General features: G+C 38.0%; 2 protein-coding genes across 3 annotated transcripts in view; one reads left to right on the plus strand and one right to left on the minus strand.

Annotated features, from left to right (window-relative positions):
- The window catches only part of RPAP2 (RNA polymerase II associated protein 2), a 32,371-nt gene extending 16,706 nt beyond the window's left edge, over positions 1–15,665 (minus strand). Inside the window, exons 1-10 of the mRNA XM_015870360.1 lie at positions 15,564–15,665; positions 15,093–15,138; positions 14,136–14,250; positions 13,619–13,717; positions 12,666–12,731; positions 12,222–12,310; positions 10,026–10,061; positions 8,251–9,193; positions 6,781–6,875; positions 5,188–5,268 (exon numbers count right to left, since the gene is read on the minus strand). Of these exons, the coding sequence (XP_015725846.1) occupies positions 5,188–5,268; positions 6,781–6,875; positions 8,251–9,193; positions 10,026–10,061; positions 12,222–12,310; positions 12,666–12,731; positions 13,619–13,717; positions 14,136–14,250; positions 15,093–15,138; positions 15,564–15,624 (1,631 nt within the window). The 5' untranslated portion in view covers positions 15,625–15,665. The remainder of the gene's footprint in view (positions 1–5,187; positions 5,269–6,780; positions 6,876–8,250; positions 9,194–10,025; positions 10,062–12,221; positions 12,311–12,665; positions 12,732–13,618; positions 13,718–14,135; positions 14,251–15,092; positions 15,139–15,563) is intronic.
- The window catches only part of GLMN (glomulin, FKBP associated protein), a 70,949-nt gene that overhangs the window by 37,234 nt on the left and 12,439 nt on the right, over positions 1–21,276 (plus strand). The window contains exons 1-7 of one of the 2 annotated variants that reach the window (XM_015870361.2): positions 15,622–15,730; positions 16,461–16,532; positions 17,516–17,641; positions 17,732–17,851; positions 18,755–18,863; positions 19,920–20,166; positions 20,637–20,736. In XM_015870361.2, coding sequence (XP_015725847.1) covers positions 16,467–16,532; positions 17,516–17,641; positions 17,732–17,851; positions 18,755–18,863; positions 19,920–20,166; positions 20,637–20,736 — 768 coding nt within the window. In that variant the 5' untranslated portion in view covers positions 15,622–15,730; positions 16,461–16,466. Of the gene's footprint in view, positions 1–15,621; positions 15,731–16,460; positions 16,533–17,515; positions 17,642–17,731; positions 17,852–18,754; positions 18,864–19,919; positions 20,167–20,636; positions 20,737–21,276 lie in introns of those variants that run through there. The other variant, XM_015870362.2, reaches the window with a different exon arrangement.

Here is a 21,276-nt window from a genome sequence, read left to right on the forward strand (position 1 = left end):
TCTTGCATAAATCACACCCAGAATGAAGCTATTTTGACACTCACACGTGTCTTCTGGCACTGGAGAAGATGGAAGGTTGCTAATAGGTCTGGAAATAAACCCTTTTTTCTAGAAACAGCTATTTCCTAAAAGTAGAAATTTCACCTGCTCCATTGGGGCTTTCCATTCTTAATTAGGAGACAATAGAAATAGAGAACATCAATCACTGCAGAGGTAGAACAATAGATTTCTATACTACGTTCAAGGCTCATTTTAGGAGAAAAGACTTAAACCTGTTTTGGACATTTCAAAGGAAGGTTTAACACCTGGGAGTTTTCTATAACTGCTAGCCTAGTCACAGAAATTTTACTGCTGAATCCCTTCACCTTATCAGCTCTGATGATTTTATCCAAATAGTACTGACTAAGTGTGATCATGGTAGCATGACAGATGCTTGTAATGCAATCGATGGAAGCTCCAAAAAACTCAAAAGCAAACTCTGCCTCTAATTCATCACTAAAATGCAGCTGTGTGTAGGCATACCCTTCCTCCTGATTGTATACAATAAATCCAGCTTCAGGATCAGACCAGAACCATGCTCAAGGGATCTCAAAGCATAACAATCTGTGAAGATCAGCTGAACACTGAAGTTTCCAATGTAGTAGTTTTACTTTTCCTCCTCCAAAGGGCAGTTTTAAAGTGAAATACCTCTCAACAAATTGAATTCCATGGTTTTCTTCACTCTCTAAGTCTTTTAATTTCTATAGGAAATTAGATAGCAGAAATACACCGGTAAAGTGTTCATACTTGCCACTCTTAAAATTCAACTGCTCTTCTCTCACTTTAGGAAAATTGTACCCAGTTGTATCTGAAATCATTATTAAAAATTCAGTTGTAAATAAGGCATCTTATTAGGATTTCCCTTATTTTAAAAGTGCACTTTTTTTTTTTTAAAGAAAAGATAGTAATGATTAAAGCAGTATTATCCCATTTTCTCCCTCACGTCTACTATCAAAGTAAGACTTTTCTGAAGCACTAATTACTGAATTAGTATCTCAGCAGCCCTAGTTTTGTTAAACGACAAAAGGAAAAGCGACATATAATACTCCATGTATAGGAATCATGCTGTCAAACTAGAACCAATAGTATTGATAAATACAAACGATTTTTTTTAATCAAAAGATGCACATTTACCAACTACTGTTAAAAGAGCAAATGACAGTAGCTGGCAGCAAAGCTAGTAGCTGATAAACTGTTTCATTTTTCAGGTTATAGGAAAAGACCCCAAACAAAGGCTGAAGGTCTTGACTCAATACTGATGACAGCGATAAACACTAAAAAATGTCTGATGGAATCATCTTGACAGACAATTCATATGTAACATTCCAGTTAATCTGCTGTGATAAGACACAATGGAAGAGACAGATCCAAAACACATGGGAAAACTCTGTCAAATAGAGAAAGCAGCTTTATTTCCTAGCTCTACAAGGAGTTTATATTGATTAGAGCACAGGAAGGTGTCATTCTTGTACACAAACTGAGAGATGCAGTTATTTGTGTCAATTAACTCTTATTCAATGTTAGTATTGATTGGCAAGGTCTCAACACTAGTCACTGCCATCAATATGCTATTTATGAAGGAGGCAGTCATAAGATGCAGATAACCAGCAGGATATGCCAGTATGGATCTGCTGATGTACTACTGTCACTGGACTGGATGAAGTGAGGCTTCAGCACAACACCTGTCCTAAAGCACTTGTGCAGTTGAAAAAGAAAACATTTTAGGCTGATCAGACTGAAGCTAGCAACCTACAGGTGTGAAGCCTTAAGTAATATGGAGCAGTGGAAGGGCAGTCACTTTCAAGAACAAGCTGTGTGTCAGCACTAAGGCCTCTGAAGAGTAAAGCTTTCAGGAAACAGGGAAGTGCAAGTCCTCTGCAAAAATGGTTCATTAATTCTTTGTCTTGCCTTTGGCCATAACTAGTACTTCAGAACAATCCATGAAAGATGGGAGGAAAAGGTCACCAGATTTACCTCACACATATTACGGTAGTGTTTAAACACTGCAAAAGCTTAGGACATGATTTGGGCACAGAAATATTCTGTTAAAGAGTGTGCTTAAACTTTCTCACACCCGAAGAAATTAAAGAATATGCAACTCATTCAAAAGTGAGTGTCTCTATTTCCTTAAACTGTAAGAATGGATAGGTAAGACAAGAATGCTGGATGGGTTTCTCAGATGCTCATTTGTGAGTACTGTGGCTCATGCCAGCACAGCTTGCAGGAAGGATGTACAATGGCTGGGCTAACTTCTTCCCTCAGCCATTAGACAAAAGGACCAATAAAGCTCATACAAAAGAGCTCAGACTGAGCGGGTTCATCACAGTGACAGAAATTAACAGGTAAAGGACAAAAGAATAAGATGCAGACAAATTTCATTGCAAACCACTTTCCAGTAACTGACTGGAGCTCAGCCTGCAAAAAATGTGAACTCTAATATGGAAGTTCTGGGAATACAGAGGTTGAGGTAACCAGTAAATGGAAAACTAAACCCAATGATGACACAAAGAGCACATGCAGTTGGTCTTTTTCCTTTGGTTATCTCCCCATTCAGTTACTTTCATCCACTGATTTTGCTAGTGGAACTCCATTAGCAAATGCTGGCTGGAATTGTAACCAGCGCCTGCCGTGGCAGCAAATTTAAGTACTTCCCTATGAACCCTGTGCTAGAATTTGAACAGGAACATCAGTACACTTGAATCAAAGGAAAGGAACTCAGCACTGCAGGTGCTCACCACCTCAGCATTTTCTGATTTCTAGGAAACAATCTGATACAGGAAAACAGTCCAACATGAATGGCAGGTAGATAAGACAAAGCTGTAATAGAAAAATTTGAACACGTATTTAATAAACAGTAATATCACATTCATTATGAGAATCTGTGAATGACAAGTGCCATAAAATTAACTGTAATGTATGTAACCTTAAGGTACAGCAGAAATTCTATTTTCAATGTGCAATACTAAACTTCAAAAAATAAAATCAAACATTCACAAACATAATAATATAGCCCCAATTTCTATATAAATAGCTAATTTTGTCTTCATCTTTTAACAAAATGCCCTTACACACTCTGGAGAATATTTGACATCTCAGTTTTCGTAACAAAAGCTTACAGGCGCTGTGGGACTTTATTTGGGAAGAGCTTTAACCATTCTAAAATGTCTCTTGAGATGCCTCTAGTGCATTTCCCAGCAGTGGTGATTGAATAATATGTTGCCCAAAGGAGGCTGAACTGCAAGTGTTCCTTTAAAAACCAATGGAGCTGAAAATTGTTGTTGCTTAGTTCACAACATGCTCTTTTACCCTTCTTCAGCTAAGCTCTACTACTGACATGTATTTTACTTCCTTCCCTCTTCAGCAAGCTCTTCAGCCTGAAATATTTCTAGTTTGAGAAGGAAGGAAGTTCACTAGCAGTGCTACCTCATTAGGCATTTTAACCATATTAACAAAGAAAGTAAGATTGAAATTTCTAAACCCTAGAAACATAAACACAGGTTATAATTTACCCCAGGCCCCCTGCAAAAGCAGTCAGTTTATGAGTTGGAGAGACTCATATTGATTAAATTTAAGTATGGCACTAGAGATTCAAACCCACGCCTTCTCCTAGAGCTCGCTTTTCTGTCAGTCAGTTTTATACCAGAAATACAATGAGGAAAGGCTCAAATGTTTTTATTACTTCTCTTTTTTCAGTATTTTCATATTACTTTACTTTCAGCAACGCTAACAACTCCAACTGTTGTGAGATGCATATAAAACAGTAATAAATTCTTGTGTAGCACTCACAATTGTTATCAACCACTCCTTTCCCAGAAAGCTGTATTTCTAAGCAATTTATCTTTGTTTTTATGTTTTGAAAAGGCTACTCTGCCCTCCTACAGCAAAGCTCCTTTGCAGTGAACTGCTTTTGAAACTTGATGATCAGGCCATGTTATCTTTGAATAGCAAAAATAATTTAAAATATAAGTTCTGCTTTTGAGGTTTTTCAGCTGAAGTGACTAGTAAGCATTTATACCGCAGAGCAACAGAAATGCATTTTTTAAGACAGAAAGATCTAATTCGAAGTGCAGGCGTACACACATCATATAGATGCTATTTCAGTATAACAAAAAATATCTTCTATGGTTGCAATGTTGTTAAAATCTTAATCACAGCTAAATGACTACAGGTGCAGAATGAGGTCCAAACACAAGAACTCTTATATTTAGAAAAGATCATGCACAGGATCAGCAGAAAGAAAAGGAAACACATCTTCCATAGTTAAAAAACAACAAAACAAATGAAAATCCTCAACTAAAACAAAAATCTGGAACGTACTGAGATCTTTGTTCCAGTGGCATTTCTCTGGCTATCAGGCAAATTATAAGGAAACAGGACGAGCTGGGTTTCTATTCACCAAAGACTAGATTTCATGCGTCAGATGCCACAAAAATGAGTTTTGGCGAATCTACATGTAAATACTGCGCTCGATGGGAGGTGGCAGAGAGGAAACTTGTTTCAAGAGTAACAGCCTACACACAGTTAGCAACTCTTGTTGCTCCCTTCCTGACAAGGTGTCAAGATGCAAAGCATAATCTGGGTCCAAGACATAAGTGTCGGGGCTACCCAAAAAGCTAGAAACAGTCTGTGAAGTTACTACCATTCTATTATCCCCCTTTCTTTAGTCCCCAGTGTTTTTAAGTATCTTCTGCAGTGCTTCTGACTATCTGTGGTGAAGGATAATATCTTAGACCTACTTCCCTTTGAAATTAGGAGCAAGAAAGGTCAAGCTGGATCTTCTTTCCATTTTGAGAAGTTAGTGGTAATAATTATTAATTATATTAAATCCTGTTAGCCCAGCTACAGGGAGCCAGAGCAAAAGAAAGTGACGGATGTCATAAACTCGCACTTAATAGGAGGCGATGAGGTAGCAGAACCTTTAAAAGACTCACCATCATCCTCCAGAGACCACTGGCCTAGTTTTTAAAAACCCACAAATACTCCTGGTGACACAGTCAGTGTCAGGAGCAAGGAAGGGGTTGACTTGTTAGTCCACAGGGAATGTGACATTTCCTACATGCACACACAGCCTCTCTGTGCCCAAATCACAAATACAAATCATGGGATGTTTAGTCAATCAAGAATTGCTAAATAAAGACTGATACTTACCGGAAAGTTTTGACAAGATTTTTTAGCTCTGTGTAAACATCCCCTAATGTAATCTGAAGAGGGCCCAAAACTGCAGGTAATCTAGAAGGCAAGAAACACTGATTAATATGTTTTTGTCTCTTCTTAATTTCTCCTCAAGTAAGGCTTCCATCAGAGCTCACTGAAGGTAATGAAAAGGGAAAAAAGATTTGTGCAGTAGATTTGGCATACAGTTTACATTTCAGATTCCTCTCAGTGATTTTTGGGCAATATCTTTACTTTTACAACATTTTTCTTATAAGAAGCTCCAGTTTAGCGTGAATATAAAGTAGAAATTGAATATAGTTTTACATGCATGCTCTGTTAAATTCCATGTTGGTTTGGACATAATATTCTTACAATAAAAATCAAATGTTTTGCATTATAAATACTGGAATTTCAGGCTTTGTAAATACTTTAAAAGTTTATATTGGGTAAAAAATAACAGTACAAAAGGAAACTCACATGCCTAACTCGTTCACACAAAGAATATATCTGCTAATCTTAGACTTGCATATGATACAAAAAGGATGCAACAGAAATACCACTCAGCTGGAAATCTGATTATTAGGACAAAGATGTTAGCAGGGCAATCAGAAAACTTCAATGGTAGTTTGCTTCCCTGTTTGAATGTATACAGCTCTGATAGAGAACACTGCAAATCACACATACTGCTTAACTAGTTCTTGTTACTGCCAGTGTCTGGGGACAGCACTTATTGCTATCAGATGTGGATTTGAGCTAAAACTTTTGCTTCTATTTGCTTGTTTAACGGTTAGCAACTTCGTGCATTTGAATATCCAATTAATTACATGTATGGGTACTGTGCTGGTACTGTTGGAATAGTCAATATTTCTAGTTGTCTTTATATCACTGTACATTTTACTAGAACTGTGTATTCCCACCAACTTCATCTGAACTACAAAATCAATTAAAACTACAATTAAAATAACAAGTAGTATATACATAAAGTGCTCACAGCTATATATTATTATTTACATACATACATATTTATTGCTGATTTCTAGTTCCTATTTTATATCCCTCAGAACCCGCTTTTAAAGAACTTAATTTAGGAACTTCAGATGTTTCCAGGAATCTGAGGGAAAGAAGGATGAAAAATTAAGTGCTTTCTGCAGATTTTTTTGAAGCACGTTTTCATTTTAAGCTCCATATGTTAAAGCAACATTTAGATAAAGGAAACAAATATTGTCAGTGTAATAGCACAGCACATTTCTAACAACTACTGATGAGCCAGAACATGCTGTCCTGCCAGCCTTAAATGCTACAACTTGTCAACTACAAGCTCTAGTGCATGTAAGAATGGACAAGTTTATCTTAGACACCATCTTAGTAGCAAGGTTCTGACATTTATCTCAGCAAGCTGTGCAAACTGACATCTGCTACTCCATCACAGCATGATAGTGTCAGAAATGATTTCTTTAGGGCAGTAAAGGTCATGAATAATGCCACCAGAAAAAGGTGAAGAATATCCTTGCACAGTGTGTTTATTACTTAAATGATGATGATCACCAAGTTGACAGCTTGACAGTTACTGAAGTAAGGAATACTTACGCTTTTCTCAGTTTTTCCAGGACAATTCGCTTTCTAATCTGCATTTGTGCATTTGAATCAACAAGTGGGAACGTGAGGTCTTGCTGTTGATCGTCCTGTATTACCACATTAAAACCTTTTATTACAAGCTAATATTTAATTGCAGTCAATGCATCAAAATAGTCACAGCTTATCAAATGATGTTTAAACATAGGAAAACTCTCATCTCTGAACAGAAAAAAACAGCCAGTAATGTGTTAATGAACAGAACTCTGGTTAATTTCATTCAACACAGAGTTTGCAGCTAACCTGCTTTTCCCCTTTCCTTGCAAAGCCATATGCTAGATACTTTACTTCAACTAATAGTTAAATGCTCATAATACACTTGACCTTTAAATACAAAAACAATTTCACATGCTTGTACAAACTGTACAGCCTACCTAGGATAGTTTCACTGTAATGACAAGAAGACCTGGTTGCTGTCAGATGGTCTGCATACTCTGATAAACTTCAGACCACTCTGTATCTCTTTAGTTCTGCAAATCCTCCAGACTCTTCCTCCTAGATTGTCTATATTGCAGCAACATACCCAAACAAATCAGCAGGCACCCACCAGCTCAGAGAATTGTAACTAGTAATGCCAGAGCTCTAGTCTTACTCAAAAGAAGAAATAAATCCAATCTCAAGTATTCTCTGTCGTGACTTAAAGGGGGGGGAGGGGGAGGAGGGGAAGTTAATATAGATTTTAGGTAATGAATAAAAGGTGGAGGAAAAAAAACTCCAGTTCTTCTTTCACCCAAGACGTCTGTCCTATAATGGGTTTGTTTCTTCTAAGCAAACCTCATTTACCCTGCAAGGCAGCAGTTTTACAGTAAGCCTTTGTTGCAGGAGTCCTAGTCCTTCCATCTCCACAGCTCACAGAAGTCACCGTTTTTTCTTGCCAGTGAGCTATTCTCACATGGGGCTCTTTAACAGCTTCATCTCATTGCAATTATGCAATGCTACAGTTGTAGAGATGATGAAAAGGACAGGCCTGGGACGTGGTGACAGTAGCTGTACTTCATTTTTCTACTGAGATTACAGTAGTAATAGTTCTACCTGTTCTCATTTGCTACAAAAATTATATAGGGCCCATATAGATCTTAACTTCTTTCCTATTCCTGAATGCCAGTACTTGCCTCTGCTTGTTTCAGTCCACGTTCAGATTATGCTCAAGCAGCCAAGGCATCTTTCGTATTTCACAAACTGTAAGGAAGCTACCAGAACTGAATGTTTCCCAAACAGCTGAATTCATTCTCATCAGTCTAAAATAATTTTCTTCGATCTTATGGGATTGTTTTGAATCTATCCAATCTTCCTTTTAGTATTTTACGTTAATAGGTTGATGCTACCATGACCATATCTACTTACAAAGGCAGCAACAAAGAGCTTGTAATGTCTACTTAAAAGCAGGATTTAAGCAGGCTGGACACTGTTCCATTAGGCACTTACTTTGTCTGTACTTGAATGTTCATCTGTTTGTGTATGTGCTAACTCCTCTTCAGCCAAGATGCACTTTCCTTTATAGAACTCTCTTACTCGGAGTTGTAGGAACTCTGTTTCTTCTTTTAACTTTTCATAACTAGGCACAGGCTTAACTGTTTCACCTGAGCCCATAAAAGGTAAGGAATAGTTCAGACTGTTTTCAGACTTCCCTACATCAGCACTGTTAAGATCTTCGGGTGTATCTAAGTCATCCTCGTCAAGTTCTTCATTTTCTTGGTTGGCAGATGATACACATCCTGATGAGCATAAAGTGTAGTTTGGGCCATACAAATACTCCAAGGTTTCCTCAGTTCTCCATTCCGTAAGTGTTTGCTTAAGCAGTTCTAATAAACTGTGTTTGGCAGCCGAGAAAGGAACTGGATCCCCCAGCTGAATTTTTTCATGTTGTTTTGAATTAACTAGTGTTTTAAGGTATTCCGCTCCTTTTTTGCTCACACCCAGGAAGATTATCTGTGAATTGCTATGAGTATTTTCACAGTTCTCAGAAGCATTTGATTCTCCTGGAGTAGTGTTTTTTGAGGGCGTCGCAGTTATTTTATTTTGAACTGTGCAAGCATGCATTTCTTCCTGAGCATCTAATTTACAATTAGAGAGTCGTTCAGTGACTTCCACCATGTCTGTGCCTTCAGACTTAGAGCTGTAACAGACTTTCTGAACATGCTTCTTTTTGAGGATGCTGTTTCTGTGTGATTGCTGTGCAAGACTGGCTGAACTTGTCTGACTTCCCGGTAGAACAGAAGAAACAAATTCCTGTTCGGTATCACTACTGCTATCACTGGCTGTGCCATAAGAAGCAGATTCATACGGAGTTGAAGATACCTTAGGATTTTCAATGTCAGAAGCTTTAACTACTTCATCACATATTTTCACTTCTTCTCCAGATTGGCCACTGTAACACAAAACACAAGCCATCAATGAAGTATGAAATGGATGTTACGTGAGATTAGAAAATTATTATATAAAAGAAAGAGAAATGGAACCTTGTTCCTGTATAGAAAGTGTATACTTTTTTTTTTTTTTTTTTGCTCTAGAAATCATCTTTAAACTCAGAGTTCTAATGTTTTGCAATTAAGATGGCAAGTTTAAATGCTATTTAGAGAAATTTGTTCCCAGATGCTTAGTGGCAGTTAGAATAGTAAACAAGTTGTTACTAAAGACAGACTTAAGTTCCAATTTAGTATGAAGAATTTTAAACTATTTCCATTTTAAAATATAGATCAGTATCTCAATATACACATACACGTAGTAACTGTAAATCAGTAGGCCAGTAGAGCTTGTTTTTGGCATATTTAAGTTTGCCATCTAATGGCTGGATGTTCCAAAAGAAAACAAAGTCGCCATATGCGGCAAGGTACAGAGAGATGACAGAGTAACGTGAATTCAATTGAGCTGATATTGGTGTTTTAGAATAGGAAGTGCAGAAGTTTTCATCACCTATAATTGGTACACTTTCTTCATAAAGAATAGATGGTATAAAATATTTAAAGTACAAACAGTGTATTTGTTTCAGATTTCAGCAGGATCAATTATGACACATAGGCCAAGAGCAGCTGTACACTAAATCATACAGGTCAAACACGCTAGTTTAGAATCACAAAGGAAAAGAAATAAGACAAATAACCCTTTGTCTAATAAAGTCTTTTCAAAGATTTGCCCTTTCCCCAATATAATGTTAATATTTCTAACTATAAATGCATATAACAAATTATTATTCAATGTACCTCTGCCCCTTCTTCAGCAGCTCTATGTCTGATGGTCTGCAAAAAGAACATAAGGAATGATGACTTTTTTTTTCTGCTAAATCAGTACCCTTGAAATGCACAAACACAGAAAACACATAGTTGGGGCTGGAAAGAACCTCTAATGATCTTAGTCCAACATCCTTTGTTCAAAGCAGGGTTAGCTGGAGCAGGTTCATACATTCACATTCAGAGCATAATTTGTGCGGGCCTGTAGCATTATACATTTAATAACTTATCAAATCATATAAATGTTAGTTAGAAAGGACCTCTGGAGGGCTCCAATCTGACCTACTGAGACAGTGAGACTGTTACCAGCAGTAGATTAGATCAGCCACACCTTCTTTATGTTTAAATCTTGAGGATTGAGATTTCAGAACCTTTCCGCATGCACTGATTTGTTCCACTGCTCTCTTAGAGCACACCTTTTTCCCCAGTGTTAATGTAAACCACTGATACCATAATTTATGGCCAACATATTTAAAGTACAAACTCATTAAGTTTTTTGATAGAAACCAAGAACAGTTTGGGTCTGTAGCCTAGGTAATTTTTTTCAATAAGTGTAGACTTTTTAGATCATCCCTTGGTTTCCTCTTCCTCGAACTAAACATGCTCAGATCCTCATAGCTCACAAGGTCTCTATAGGAAAAACAATCTTCAGTAGTTTGCAGAAAAAATGCTCCAAATTGTTATAGGAAATAGGAATATTCAGGATATCTTCATTTGAGATGTTACTTGTTTAAAAAAAATAGACTCTTAAGTTATAGTGGGCTAAGAAAATGGAATCTGAAGGTTTCCATAAACACTAAGAACTGTTACTGAACAGATTCTGAAGGATTTCTTCCCAAATTTCTAGCTGCAGTTCTGCTTCATTTCAGTTATAAGGTAACATCACAATGCTAATTAGTTTATTCAACACTGGCTATTGAAATCCATACCTGCCTTACGAATGACAGAGAACCTTTTAAGCATGCCCTGAATGTAAGTCAATGAAATAACTCCTTAAACTTGGACAGTATATATATAAAAAAACCAACATAGCAGATGTAAAAGGATGAAAGTTGCATTTTTCATATAAATGAACTGAGTCTGGAAAGTAAAGGTGGTAAGACAGTGAAACTATTAATTCCAAATAATTACTCTTTAAAGTTTTAAATGGAGGTTTTTAGCTTTCTCCATCAAGAGAATTTCAGGTATTTTCACGTGTAAATGTGTATCAGTGTGTGCATATATAATGTTTATGCAATCTGATATTACTTTATTATGTTTGTTGGTTTGTTTTGGAAAATATGCCCATCCCAGCATGGATAATTAACTATGTCAAACATCAGAACTCCGCTTTTTATGGTAACAACAGAGATGTTAGAAATAGTTTCTTTAGAGAGAGCAAAACAATACCATGAATACGCAGATAAGCTTATTTAAATATTTTACAGTTTTACCTAATTCCTCAGATCAGGCTGCTTAAAGCCTCTCCTCTCACTGACCTGTGTTTCATATAAATCCTCCTACCATGAAACTGAGCTCACACATATAAATTCAGATTGTTTATTCTGTTGAAAGCAAGGGTACTTGCTTGGACAATGAAAATGGAATGAGCTGAACCTTCTCTAGGCAAGTATTTATTGTTGAGCAGTGACACCCAGTGGCTCAATTCTTTGTTTGCACACCTATGTTTCCTAATTTTTTTTAATATATTAAAGCACAGACTATGTAACCCTTACAAAATGTGTTGCAGTAGTAACAGAAAATAGGCAACCTAAAATAGCAGTTTTATGTGGAATAAGGAACTTCATTTTGCAGACTTTCAGGCTAACCTCTGAAAACCTCTTGCAAGGTAAGATGGATTATTCCTTTATCTTACATGGCTTGTAAAAATCCAATCACAATAAATACATTTTAAAATTAATAGGAACTCATTATTATTTAAGACTAGTTTGCCCTCTAAACTAACACAGTCAAGTCTGTTGAGTAGTCATTACCAGAACTGGGCTGCATCAATTACAGTAATCCATGTGGCAGCAACACTTAACATGAACAACACACTAACTTAACATCACTTGTCTCTGCTTCAGCCTGACCATTTGGATGTACTGCAACTAATTAATTTGCGTTGCAGCTTGGACTAAGAAAACAGTATCCTTGAAATGAGCCACAAATACATAAGGTCACACTTACATTTCTTCTTCTCGCATCCATACTGGACTCTTGGAAATTTGAGCTTCAAAATATTTAGATGCTTTGTAGCAAAAATTGCTGCAAAAGCACTGGAAATAAACGATGGAAAATATGATTAAAGACATCTTCAGTAGTAATAACTAAAAAAAACCAAATAAAGCACCAAAACACTCGAAGAGCAATTCTGAACCCTGTAAAATGGCCATACAGTTTAAAAGACATGCAATAACATTCAGGGTCAGCAGAACTTTTTTTTTTTTTAGTTTTCAATATGACTCTTAACATTTTGGAGATGGAAACACACTACTTACTTTATGAAAATGATTTTCATGAGATACACATGCATTAGTTGTGATTCAGTCCATTATATGAATGCTGTTACAAAATGCATTTGTGATGTGGAGACAATATTAAATACATTCTAAAAACAGCTTGTTACCATACCTTTCTTTCAGTAATATCGTAAACTCTGTTAGTTTTTGTTGAAATCCTGTACTTCTGTTTTGGCACCTAAAATGACATGCTTTCATCAGCAAGATTGTCACAATGTTATATAAAACTTTCCTTTTAATTCACGTTTTCAGTATAAGTAATGTATTCAGTTTTAACTGAATTACGTACTACAGCAGCTCTCTTGGTATTGTATCTCCTTAGACATTAGAACTGCAATTTCTCATTATTCATTCACATCTTAGTAGGCAACTTCAGGTTTACAAGAAAGCCTCTGCTGGGAGTGAACCAATGGAGCTGTCACAGAAGAAACCCTGTTCATGTGTGACTCTGCCACTATTCAGACAAATCCAGAGGGGAGCTTACATCAAAGGTAATAGTTTCCAAGTTCTGTTGGGACATGTGAAATCCAAAACGGTACCTATTTTTCCTTTCATGATTTATTTTTCCCAGATAACTGGTTGTATCACACCTGGTATTATGGTTATGTAACTGAACTCATAGTTCCACTTAAGCTCTAATACGTTGTATTTAGGCATGACTGATTTTGACACAAGTAAGGTCTGTTTTTGGAGGGGATGTATTTGCAGTCACATAGTAATACCCATGTGTTTTACCTCTTTCATATCAGCCCTTCTTACAAAGGTACAGAAGGAACAGATTAAAATGTTTCTGCATGCACAAAGGATAGCTATGACACCACACCTTATTTATCTTTATTACTGTCCAAATAGATTGTAATTGATTCCCTTATACAGCAACAGTTGTCAATCAATCAGATTTAACTTTTAACTTCAGAAGCATTATACTGAAATGATACCTGACAGCATTTTAATCTATATTTTAACATTCTAAGTTTAAAATGAAAAAAATAAGCAAGAGAATAAAAAATGTGATTAGGTTCTTATGATAACATTACTCAAAAACAAACAAAAAAAGCAACTTACATTTTCCAGTTTATTTTGACATACGGGGTAACCACATAGTTTGATGATAGACCGTTCATCAACAACGTCCTTATAGTGAGATGGAGTAATACATTTTCCCTGCAATTACAAGAAAATAGTTCAAGAATACTGGAAGATCTGTTACTTTTCACACTCAGATGTAAATAAGCAAATACATACTTTCCATTTTATAACTGTAAGTTTAATATACAGCACTTGAACTGTGGGGTAAAGAGCACCATTGGCTAAACTCACAGAGGGCATGATATGGACTTAACTTTTTGTGCTTCCCAGAGGCATAAAGTATGCTAATAGAGAGAGATTCACAATTATATCTCATCCTACAAAACTGGAGCATATTTTCACTGGAGAACCCTTGAAAGTAAGGCAGCCATCAACAGAGCTGACAAGAGAGGATGAACTTGTCTGCTCTGAACTGCAGCAAATTGTTCTAAGGACTTTTAAAAAACAGCTGGACACTAAGATACAAAATAACACAAAAACTTGTGACACGTACAGAATTCAGAAGGAACTCTTCAGTAATGTCCTCTTCCAGGAGCTGCTCAACAATACGCAGTGCCTTTCTCTCAAGTTCAATCTTTTTTCTAGTAGAAGCCTCCAGGGCTGCTTTCCTGTAACGTAAGAGATGTTGAATGAAACAGAAAGCAGCTCCCATAAGCAATTCCCCACCTGGATATCTTCTTTTCTGAAACACAGTAGTTTATATTTTCTGCATCTCATCAAGTTGGCCAAACAAAGCAATAAGTGGGCTATAAATTTTGTAATAACCACTAAAGACAAACAAAAAGATTCTTTGCTTTATTTTCTCCCCAGTCAGGAAAAGTATTGACTTTTATTGTCAAACCACAACAGAATTATTCCAGTATATGCACCCATTGGTATTTTCCTGTACCTTCCATGTATCTGCAGTGAGGCATATTTTGATATATTCTCTCTCTATATGTAGATTGTAGCCTTTGCTGAACTTTATTCTCACTCTGTCAGACAGGCCAATTGAACTGTGCATCAGCCAGGTGATGGAACAGAGATACCTCCTGTAGCTCCACCTCCCCCTGGAAAGTTGTTCTCCTGCCATCTGTGTCACCACTGCAAATCTGGATTCCTCTGGGCATCTCTCCCTGATGGGCGGCTGTCTGACACGTGGGAGCAGCTGGCAGAGGCACCTGTACTGTGTTGTTCTATGCTGCTTAAAGGGGATGCAGCTTTCAGCCCTGTTCAGATGTAATGTGCAGCTCTATCCAAACAGGATGGCTATGCCTATTCTAAGCAATGCTAAGTTGATGTTTGTTTAAAAGACCCACGGCATCACACCAAAAACCTGCTGGAGGTGGATGCTGGTGTCTCTGGAGGTCAGTCATCTCTGGCAAAGCCAAAAACACAGGAGGAAAAGAGCACAGTTCCAGAGTGAAGCAAAGCAAAGTGATCGCAGTGTGTTGTTTGCTAGAAATGATACCTCTGATCAGCATCTTCATTTTTAGGGGCAGCCGACCGTTTATGTCCTAGAAATCGAAAACATGGAAGCATATAAGTGTCTGTTCTTCCTTTAGCAATGAAAACATTGGAACTTTTAAAAAACACGAAGACTTCTGCAAGCACATTGGAATGCACATTGGAATGCACAGAGCCTCGCTGTTGTTGGCTATGCCTTCAGCAAGGCAATAACCGCTGGGCAGTGTCAGGTACGGTTTTGTACCGCTGCGGGGTGAGCACGGCCTGCCCTCATCCGACCTCCTGCGGGGAGCCCTGCCCCGTGCAGCCGCTGTGTTGCCGCAGCCGCCCCGAACTCGCGGTACCCTCGTGCCCCGCCAGCCCAGGCCGTGCTGCCGTGCTGCTGTGCTGCCGTGCTACCGCCCGGCACGGCCAGGAGTTGCATTAACTCACTGTACCGGCCTGCGGAGCGGGCGGAGCGCGGCGCGGAACTCACCTGCCCGCCGCCGGCCGGGCCTCCCCTTCGCACTGCACGGCGTCTTCCCATCCGCCATCATGGCGCTGCCGCCTCCCTCCCTCTGACCTCTCACCGGAGGCGGAGCCGTGTCGGCCGGGCCCGGGCCGGGAGCGAGGAGCGGCGGCAGCGCGGTGTGAGCGGTTACGGTGGGTGCTGTGAGCGGGGAGCGCTTCTTGCGGGTTTTGTTTGTAATTCAGCCCTGGGTTAAAGGCTGACCTTAGCAGCCCCTCGTGCTGGCGTGTATGTGGCACCCCACGTGGGAAAGCTACTTTAATAGAGGAGGGAGGGCTCTGAGTATAAGCAGCAGTAAGTTTGTGCTTATTTGGGTGCTGTACGTTTGCCGCTGGAACCGCTGGAAAGATGTAATTAGAAAGTGGGTTAAGTCGTAAGGCCTGACAGCGTGGGGAGCTGAGCAGCGCCGTGTGTGCCGTCACGTGTCCGAGGGCTGGGGGGGAAAACAGCAGAGCTGACAGCGTATGGAAATTGGTGGTGGGTTAGGGACAGTGGCTGTATAACGAGCCTTAGGCAGAAGAAAGTACTCAAAGCTGTTAAACAAACAGGAATCCCCAAACCTGAAGTTTTTAATTGTTGCACCTGAAGAAAATGGAATGCTTGATCGGCCAGCACTGCAAGGAAGTGAATAATGTTGCATATGTAGTCTTGACTGGTCTAAACCACTGTTGGTACAAGGCAGCAGGCACCTGAAGGCACATATGAAGGCACATACAGCTCCCACTGTATGTGGCCATGCAGTAGCTAAAAGACTGTTCTCATTTCTCTATTTGGTGTCTTAATAACATGATTTTTTTTAATTTATTTTTAAATTTCTGCATTTACTTAATGTGTTTTAATACTGTACCTTTTAATTCCTAATAGTTTTCAATGCCTGAAGAGCAAACTCAAGCAATAATGGCAGTTGATGAACTTCAAGCCATAATACAAAGATGCGTAAGTACTTCTCATAAAAGTCATAAGTGCAATTAAAGGTTCACTCTATGGCTTCAGAACACAAGATACTTGTTAGAAGATCTCCTTGCTGCTATCTGGGCTTAGTCTCCATGTTTCATTCACTTCTCCCTGACTGTTTTCCCAAGTTTTCCCTCTTGGAGAAAGAAGTGTTCTTGTTTCTCTCAGCAGAACATGTCAAAGTGAACATATCACAGAATCACAGAACTGTAGGGGTGGGAAGGGACCTCCAGAGGTCATCAAGTCCAGCCCCCTTGCAAAGCAGGCCCCCTACAGCAGGCTGCACAGGTAGGTGTCCAGGAGTAGTCTTGAATATCTCCAGAGAAGGAGACTCCACAACCTCCCTGGGCAGCCTGTTCCAGTGCTCCGTCACCCTTACCATGAAGACGTTCTGTTGTGTTTTGATGCAGAGCTTCCTGTGTGCTTCAGTTTATTGCCATTTCCCCTTGTCCTGTCCACACACACTGCTGAAAAGAGGTTGGCTGTGTCCCTTTGACTCCCACACTTAAGATATTTATAGATGTTAATAAGATCACCTCTGAGTCTTCTTTACTCAGGGCTGAATAGACCCAGTTTACTCAGCCTTTCCTCATATGGGAGATGCTCCAGGCCCTTTGTCATCTTTGTGTCCCTCCACTGGACTCTGTCTTTTTTGTTCCGGTGAGCCCGGAAATGAATCCAGTACTCAGAACTGGATACAGTACTCAAACTAGATACAGTACTACATATCAGGGGTAGATTGTTGGGGAAAATACATCTAGATAAGAAACTGTAGTTTAGACTTAGAAATAGCTACTGAAATGCTTCTGTGGTAGCTGTTGGTAACCTCTTATGTATTATTTTTTATATATTAAAAGAAAGGTTACTGTGACATTACTTCTGATTGTGGAAAGCAAGCTTATGTTTACTTATTTTTGTATTTACTTTTTAAAATAAGGAGTTAAACATGCTTATTTTCTTTATAGCAAATTCTGGAAGAAGCTGATTTTAAAGGAGAAGATTATGATCTGTTTCAGGTAGCAGGTCAGAAGTGTTTAGAAGATGGATATGCTGCTCAGTTATTAGAAGTGATTCAAAATGTGAAAAATAGGGTGAGTTTAAGTTTGACTTCTATAAATATGATCCTTCTGAGTTTAGATAATGTCCAGTTTTGGTTGATTCTCTGAAAATCTGATTTGTAGGTTGTCATCAAGAATATGGGTTGGAATCTCATCTCTCCTCTTGTTAGATGTATTTTAGCATATAAACAGGAAGATGAGAAGCGAGAACTCTACCTGAAGATATTAGATCAGTTGGTGCAGGTATGTTTTTTGAAATATATGATTGTAATGAGATATTTGTAAGGAAGGGGCAGAAAATCCGTCTGACTTTGAGAGAAAATAGGACATGAATGCTTCTGAGTTCTTCTGCCCATTCCACATCACTGTTAAACTCATGGACCAGTTTTATCTGAAGTAGACACAACGATAACATTCTGAGAGGTAGTTAATTTTTTAATAAATATAGACAATTTTAGACAAAACGGAGCTAGACATTGTCCAATACAAAGTTCTTAGCGACCAGCTTTTGCAGTTAATGTAGCCACAGCAAAGCTACCTGTGCCTATGGCAGATCGCAGAATGATTGGAAGGTACACACAAGTTTCATCAAGTCCAACTCCTGGCTACACACAGGGCCACCCAGAATTCAAGTCTGACATCTGAGAGTGTTCTCCAGACACTTAGTGGACTCTGGCAGGATTTGGGTTGTGACATTGAGTATCTGATAATTCTGGTGAAGTCATGGGGAAATAAGATTTAATCTGTCGGAGATTCCCTTTCAGTTCTTTTTCATTTATCTACTTTGAAAACAATTTGCAAAGTAAGCCAAATTCACACTGAGGTTTTTCTTTTCTCTCTACTACTAAGGAATATCTAGCTAAAGTAGGTACTTATACAACATAGCAAATCTGATGGCACTAAACTTGATTTCTGTGTTTTCAACTTGTAGTGTACATGCTTATACATTCAGAACAGTACATTTACTATAGGAATGTATTTATTCATATTTATTAGTTTTAAGACAATTTTGGGTATTCTAATCTGTTTTCTTGTTGTTCAGGAGTTTCTGCATTGTGGTTTGTGATGTGTTTTTTCTCTCCTGTTTGTTTGGTTTATATCTGATAACTATGGGGTTAAAATGTACATATTGTCCATCTCTTGTAGCTGTGCAATCCAAAGGAACTGTTTTTGGGTTTACTTGAGCAGATTGAACAGACATCAGGAGAAAAGGTGTGCCAGACTATCATGTTACTGCTTCAACCTTTGCAGACAGGTAACAGTGACTCTCTCATGTGATTTCTGACAAAGACAGACATTATAAAATTAATTTAGCCTTTGGTGGAGTAATTTAAGAGAATTTGAAATAAGATGGGTAGCCTCAGAAGAAAAACCAACATTTTTCTTCATTCACAAAATTTGGTTATTTTTTACAGTTGTAAAACTCTCACATCCTTATTACAGAAATAGAATTACGTGGACTCATAGGTTTGGATAGTTTATTATTTAACTTTTAAAGCTTTAAAATTATAAAACTTCTGTTTGTAATTGAAACAAGTTGAAAAATATGAATTGAAAAACTGCATTATTCTGTTTTACATGCAAAAATTAAAAATACAGATTGAGATACTCGTTAAGTAGGTAAAAGTAGTAGTTTCTCTCTTGGTATGTGAAATTGAGTCACACCTTCTTCTTATCAAGTTTAAGTCCAGTTATAGCAGTCTCTGAGCTGCATTACTGAATCAAGTTAGAATTTAACAAGAGAAGCACTTTGCTAATGAGAAATGTGTATTTTGTTACATAACTGATCTGCAGCTAGTGTGCATTGAGATCAGTTTAAATGGAAAGTGGCTTGTGCTGCTTCCTCAGTGTGGGAAGACCCTGTGTTGTTTTTGCCACAGAGTATAGAACAGCTCTGAGCTGCTTAATGAAGAGTCAGATCTGAGCAGTAAGTCTTTTGTCAAACAAGAAATAGTATAGCAGGAAAGCCACAGTGAAGAGGTTTTTCAGGCCAGATAAATGGATGTTATTTTGTTTTAGTCTAGTTATAAAAAGACAGATTTTTCTGCCTTCGCGAGTTTGCAACAAAGAAAAGAGGAATGTGTGGAAATGCAAGACTGCTTTAATGCATCATTCTCAATTCTATGGTCATATTAAGTACTGTGAAATAGATTAGCTGATAAGTCTTGCTAGGCTTGTACATCTGAATTGAGATATTAGTCCTTCTGCTCCCCTGAAAGTGAAGACTTTCTTATACAGTCCTGTTCCTGTTCTTCACACATTCCTCCAGCAAACATTAACTTAATTTCTTAAAATGTTCTCTGTGTTTCAGTGCTTTTGAAACTTCAGAACAAGAAGGCCTACTCAGTGGGCTTATCTTTGGCCATGATTATGGATCAGCTTACTCCCTTGCCTGTACCATATACAAAGCAACAAATACAAGAAGATAAACTTGGTCTCTGTCAGTGCTGTAATGCAGTCGTGGACTTTGCTAAACCTTTTGTGAATGAAGTTGTTAAAAACATGGAAAAATCATCAGAATACAATGACACGGAGCTGAAAGAAGAATTACTGAAGTTGTGAGCATTTACTATTAGTTTAATATATTCCTGTAAGGAAACAAAATAAACAGTAGACACTTATTATGCATGCAGTAAATAAACAGTCTTATTAAAGTTTTTACAGTGCTGCCAACATATAAACTAATGCTGTATTTCAAAAAGAAAAAAACATCTTTTGCATATTTGTGAAGTGAAACAAGAATAGTAAAAATAATTTTTTAGTACAAGGAAATTAAGAAATATTAGTCTCTGTGATGTGGAGCTCATTTGGCAGTCCTGGTGCTTCAACTCAAAGGTGCAAAAGTGAGGATAATCTATTCTGGAGGTGAATTTTAAGAAGTGCTCCTATGGGAGACATTTTTGCTTCTGTTCTTGGAATATCTGGAACAGCAGCATCCAAAATGAGTATAGACCTTGTTGTTGGCCATTGCTGACATTGCTGTAGTTTCTGTGAGATTTTAAGTTTCACCTGTTGGGTTTTTTTTCAGCTGTATGAAAAGCCTGAAATACCCATTATTGACAGCTCAGCTTGAACAACTGGAAGGCATTGAAGAACATCCATTTCGTCATTTTGCAGCTGAAATTGTAGTAAGTGCATTTGGAATGAAGTGTTTGTCAAAGCAGTTGTGTGGTTCAGATCTGCAAATAGGAAGTTCATTTCATTTCTGTTACTACTTAGTGTGATGGCTGTCCAGGATAAGATAATGTGAGTATGTAAATGTTTGTAATAGGCTAAGGTTCCATCCTTGGAAATGATAAACCTTACAGATGCAGTTTTGCACCTTAATAAGCCAGTTTGGACTGTTCTCTGAATCAGCAGCTGCTACCTTGTTTTAGCTCCTTCTTTTTCCCTGGTTAAGTATGATTTCTTACAAACATCTGACTTACTGTCTTCACTGCTTAGTGAAGGTAAAATCTAAGTATTAATCCAAATTTTGCACTCAGAAATCTCTTACTTCTCTAAAGTGCAGTGCCAGCTGGCCACTCCATGTGACCAGTGCAGTTATTCTGGTTTTTGAACATTTTGCATAGCAACAATTAAGTTGCTTCAATGACTGTTGGTATACTTGTTTTAACATTGGCACTATGAAGGAATAGCATTAAATTTGAGCTTTGGAATTCATTCTC

This window comes from Coturnix japonica, chromosome 8 (genome assembly GCF_001577835.2).
Source record: "Coturnix japonica isolate 7356 chromosome 8, Coturnix japonica 2.1, whole genome shotgun sequence".
Lineage (NCBI taxonomy): Eukaryota > Metazoa > Chordata > Aves > Galliformes > Phasianidae > Coturnix > Coturnix japonica.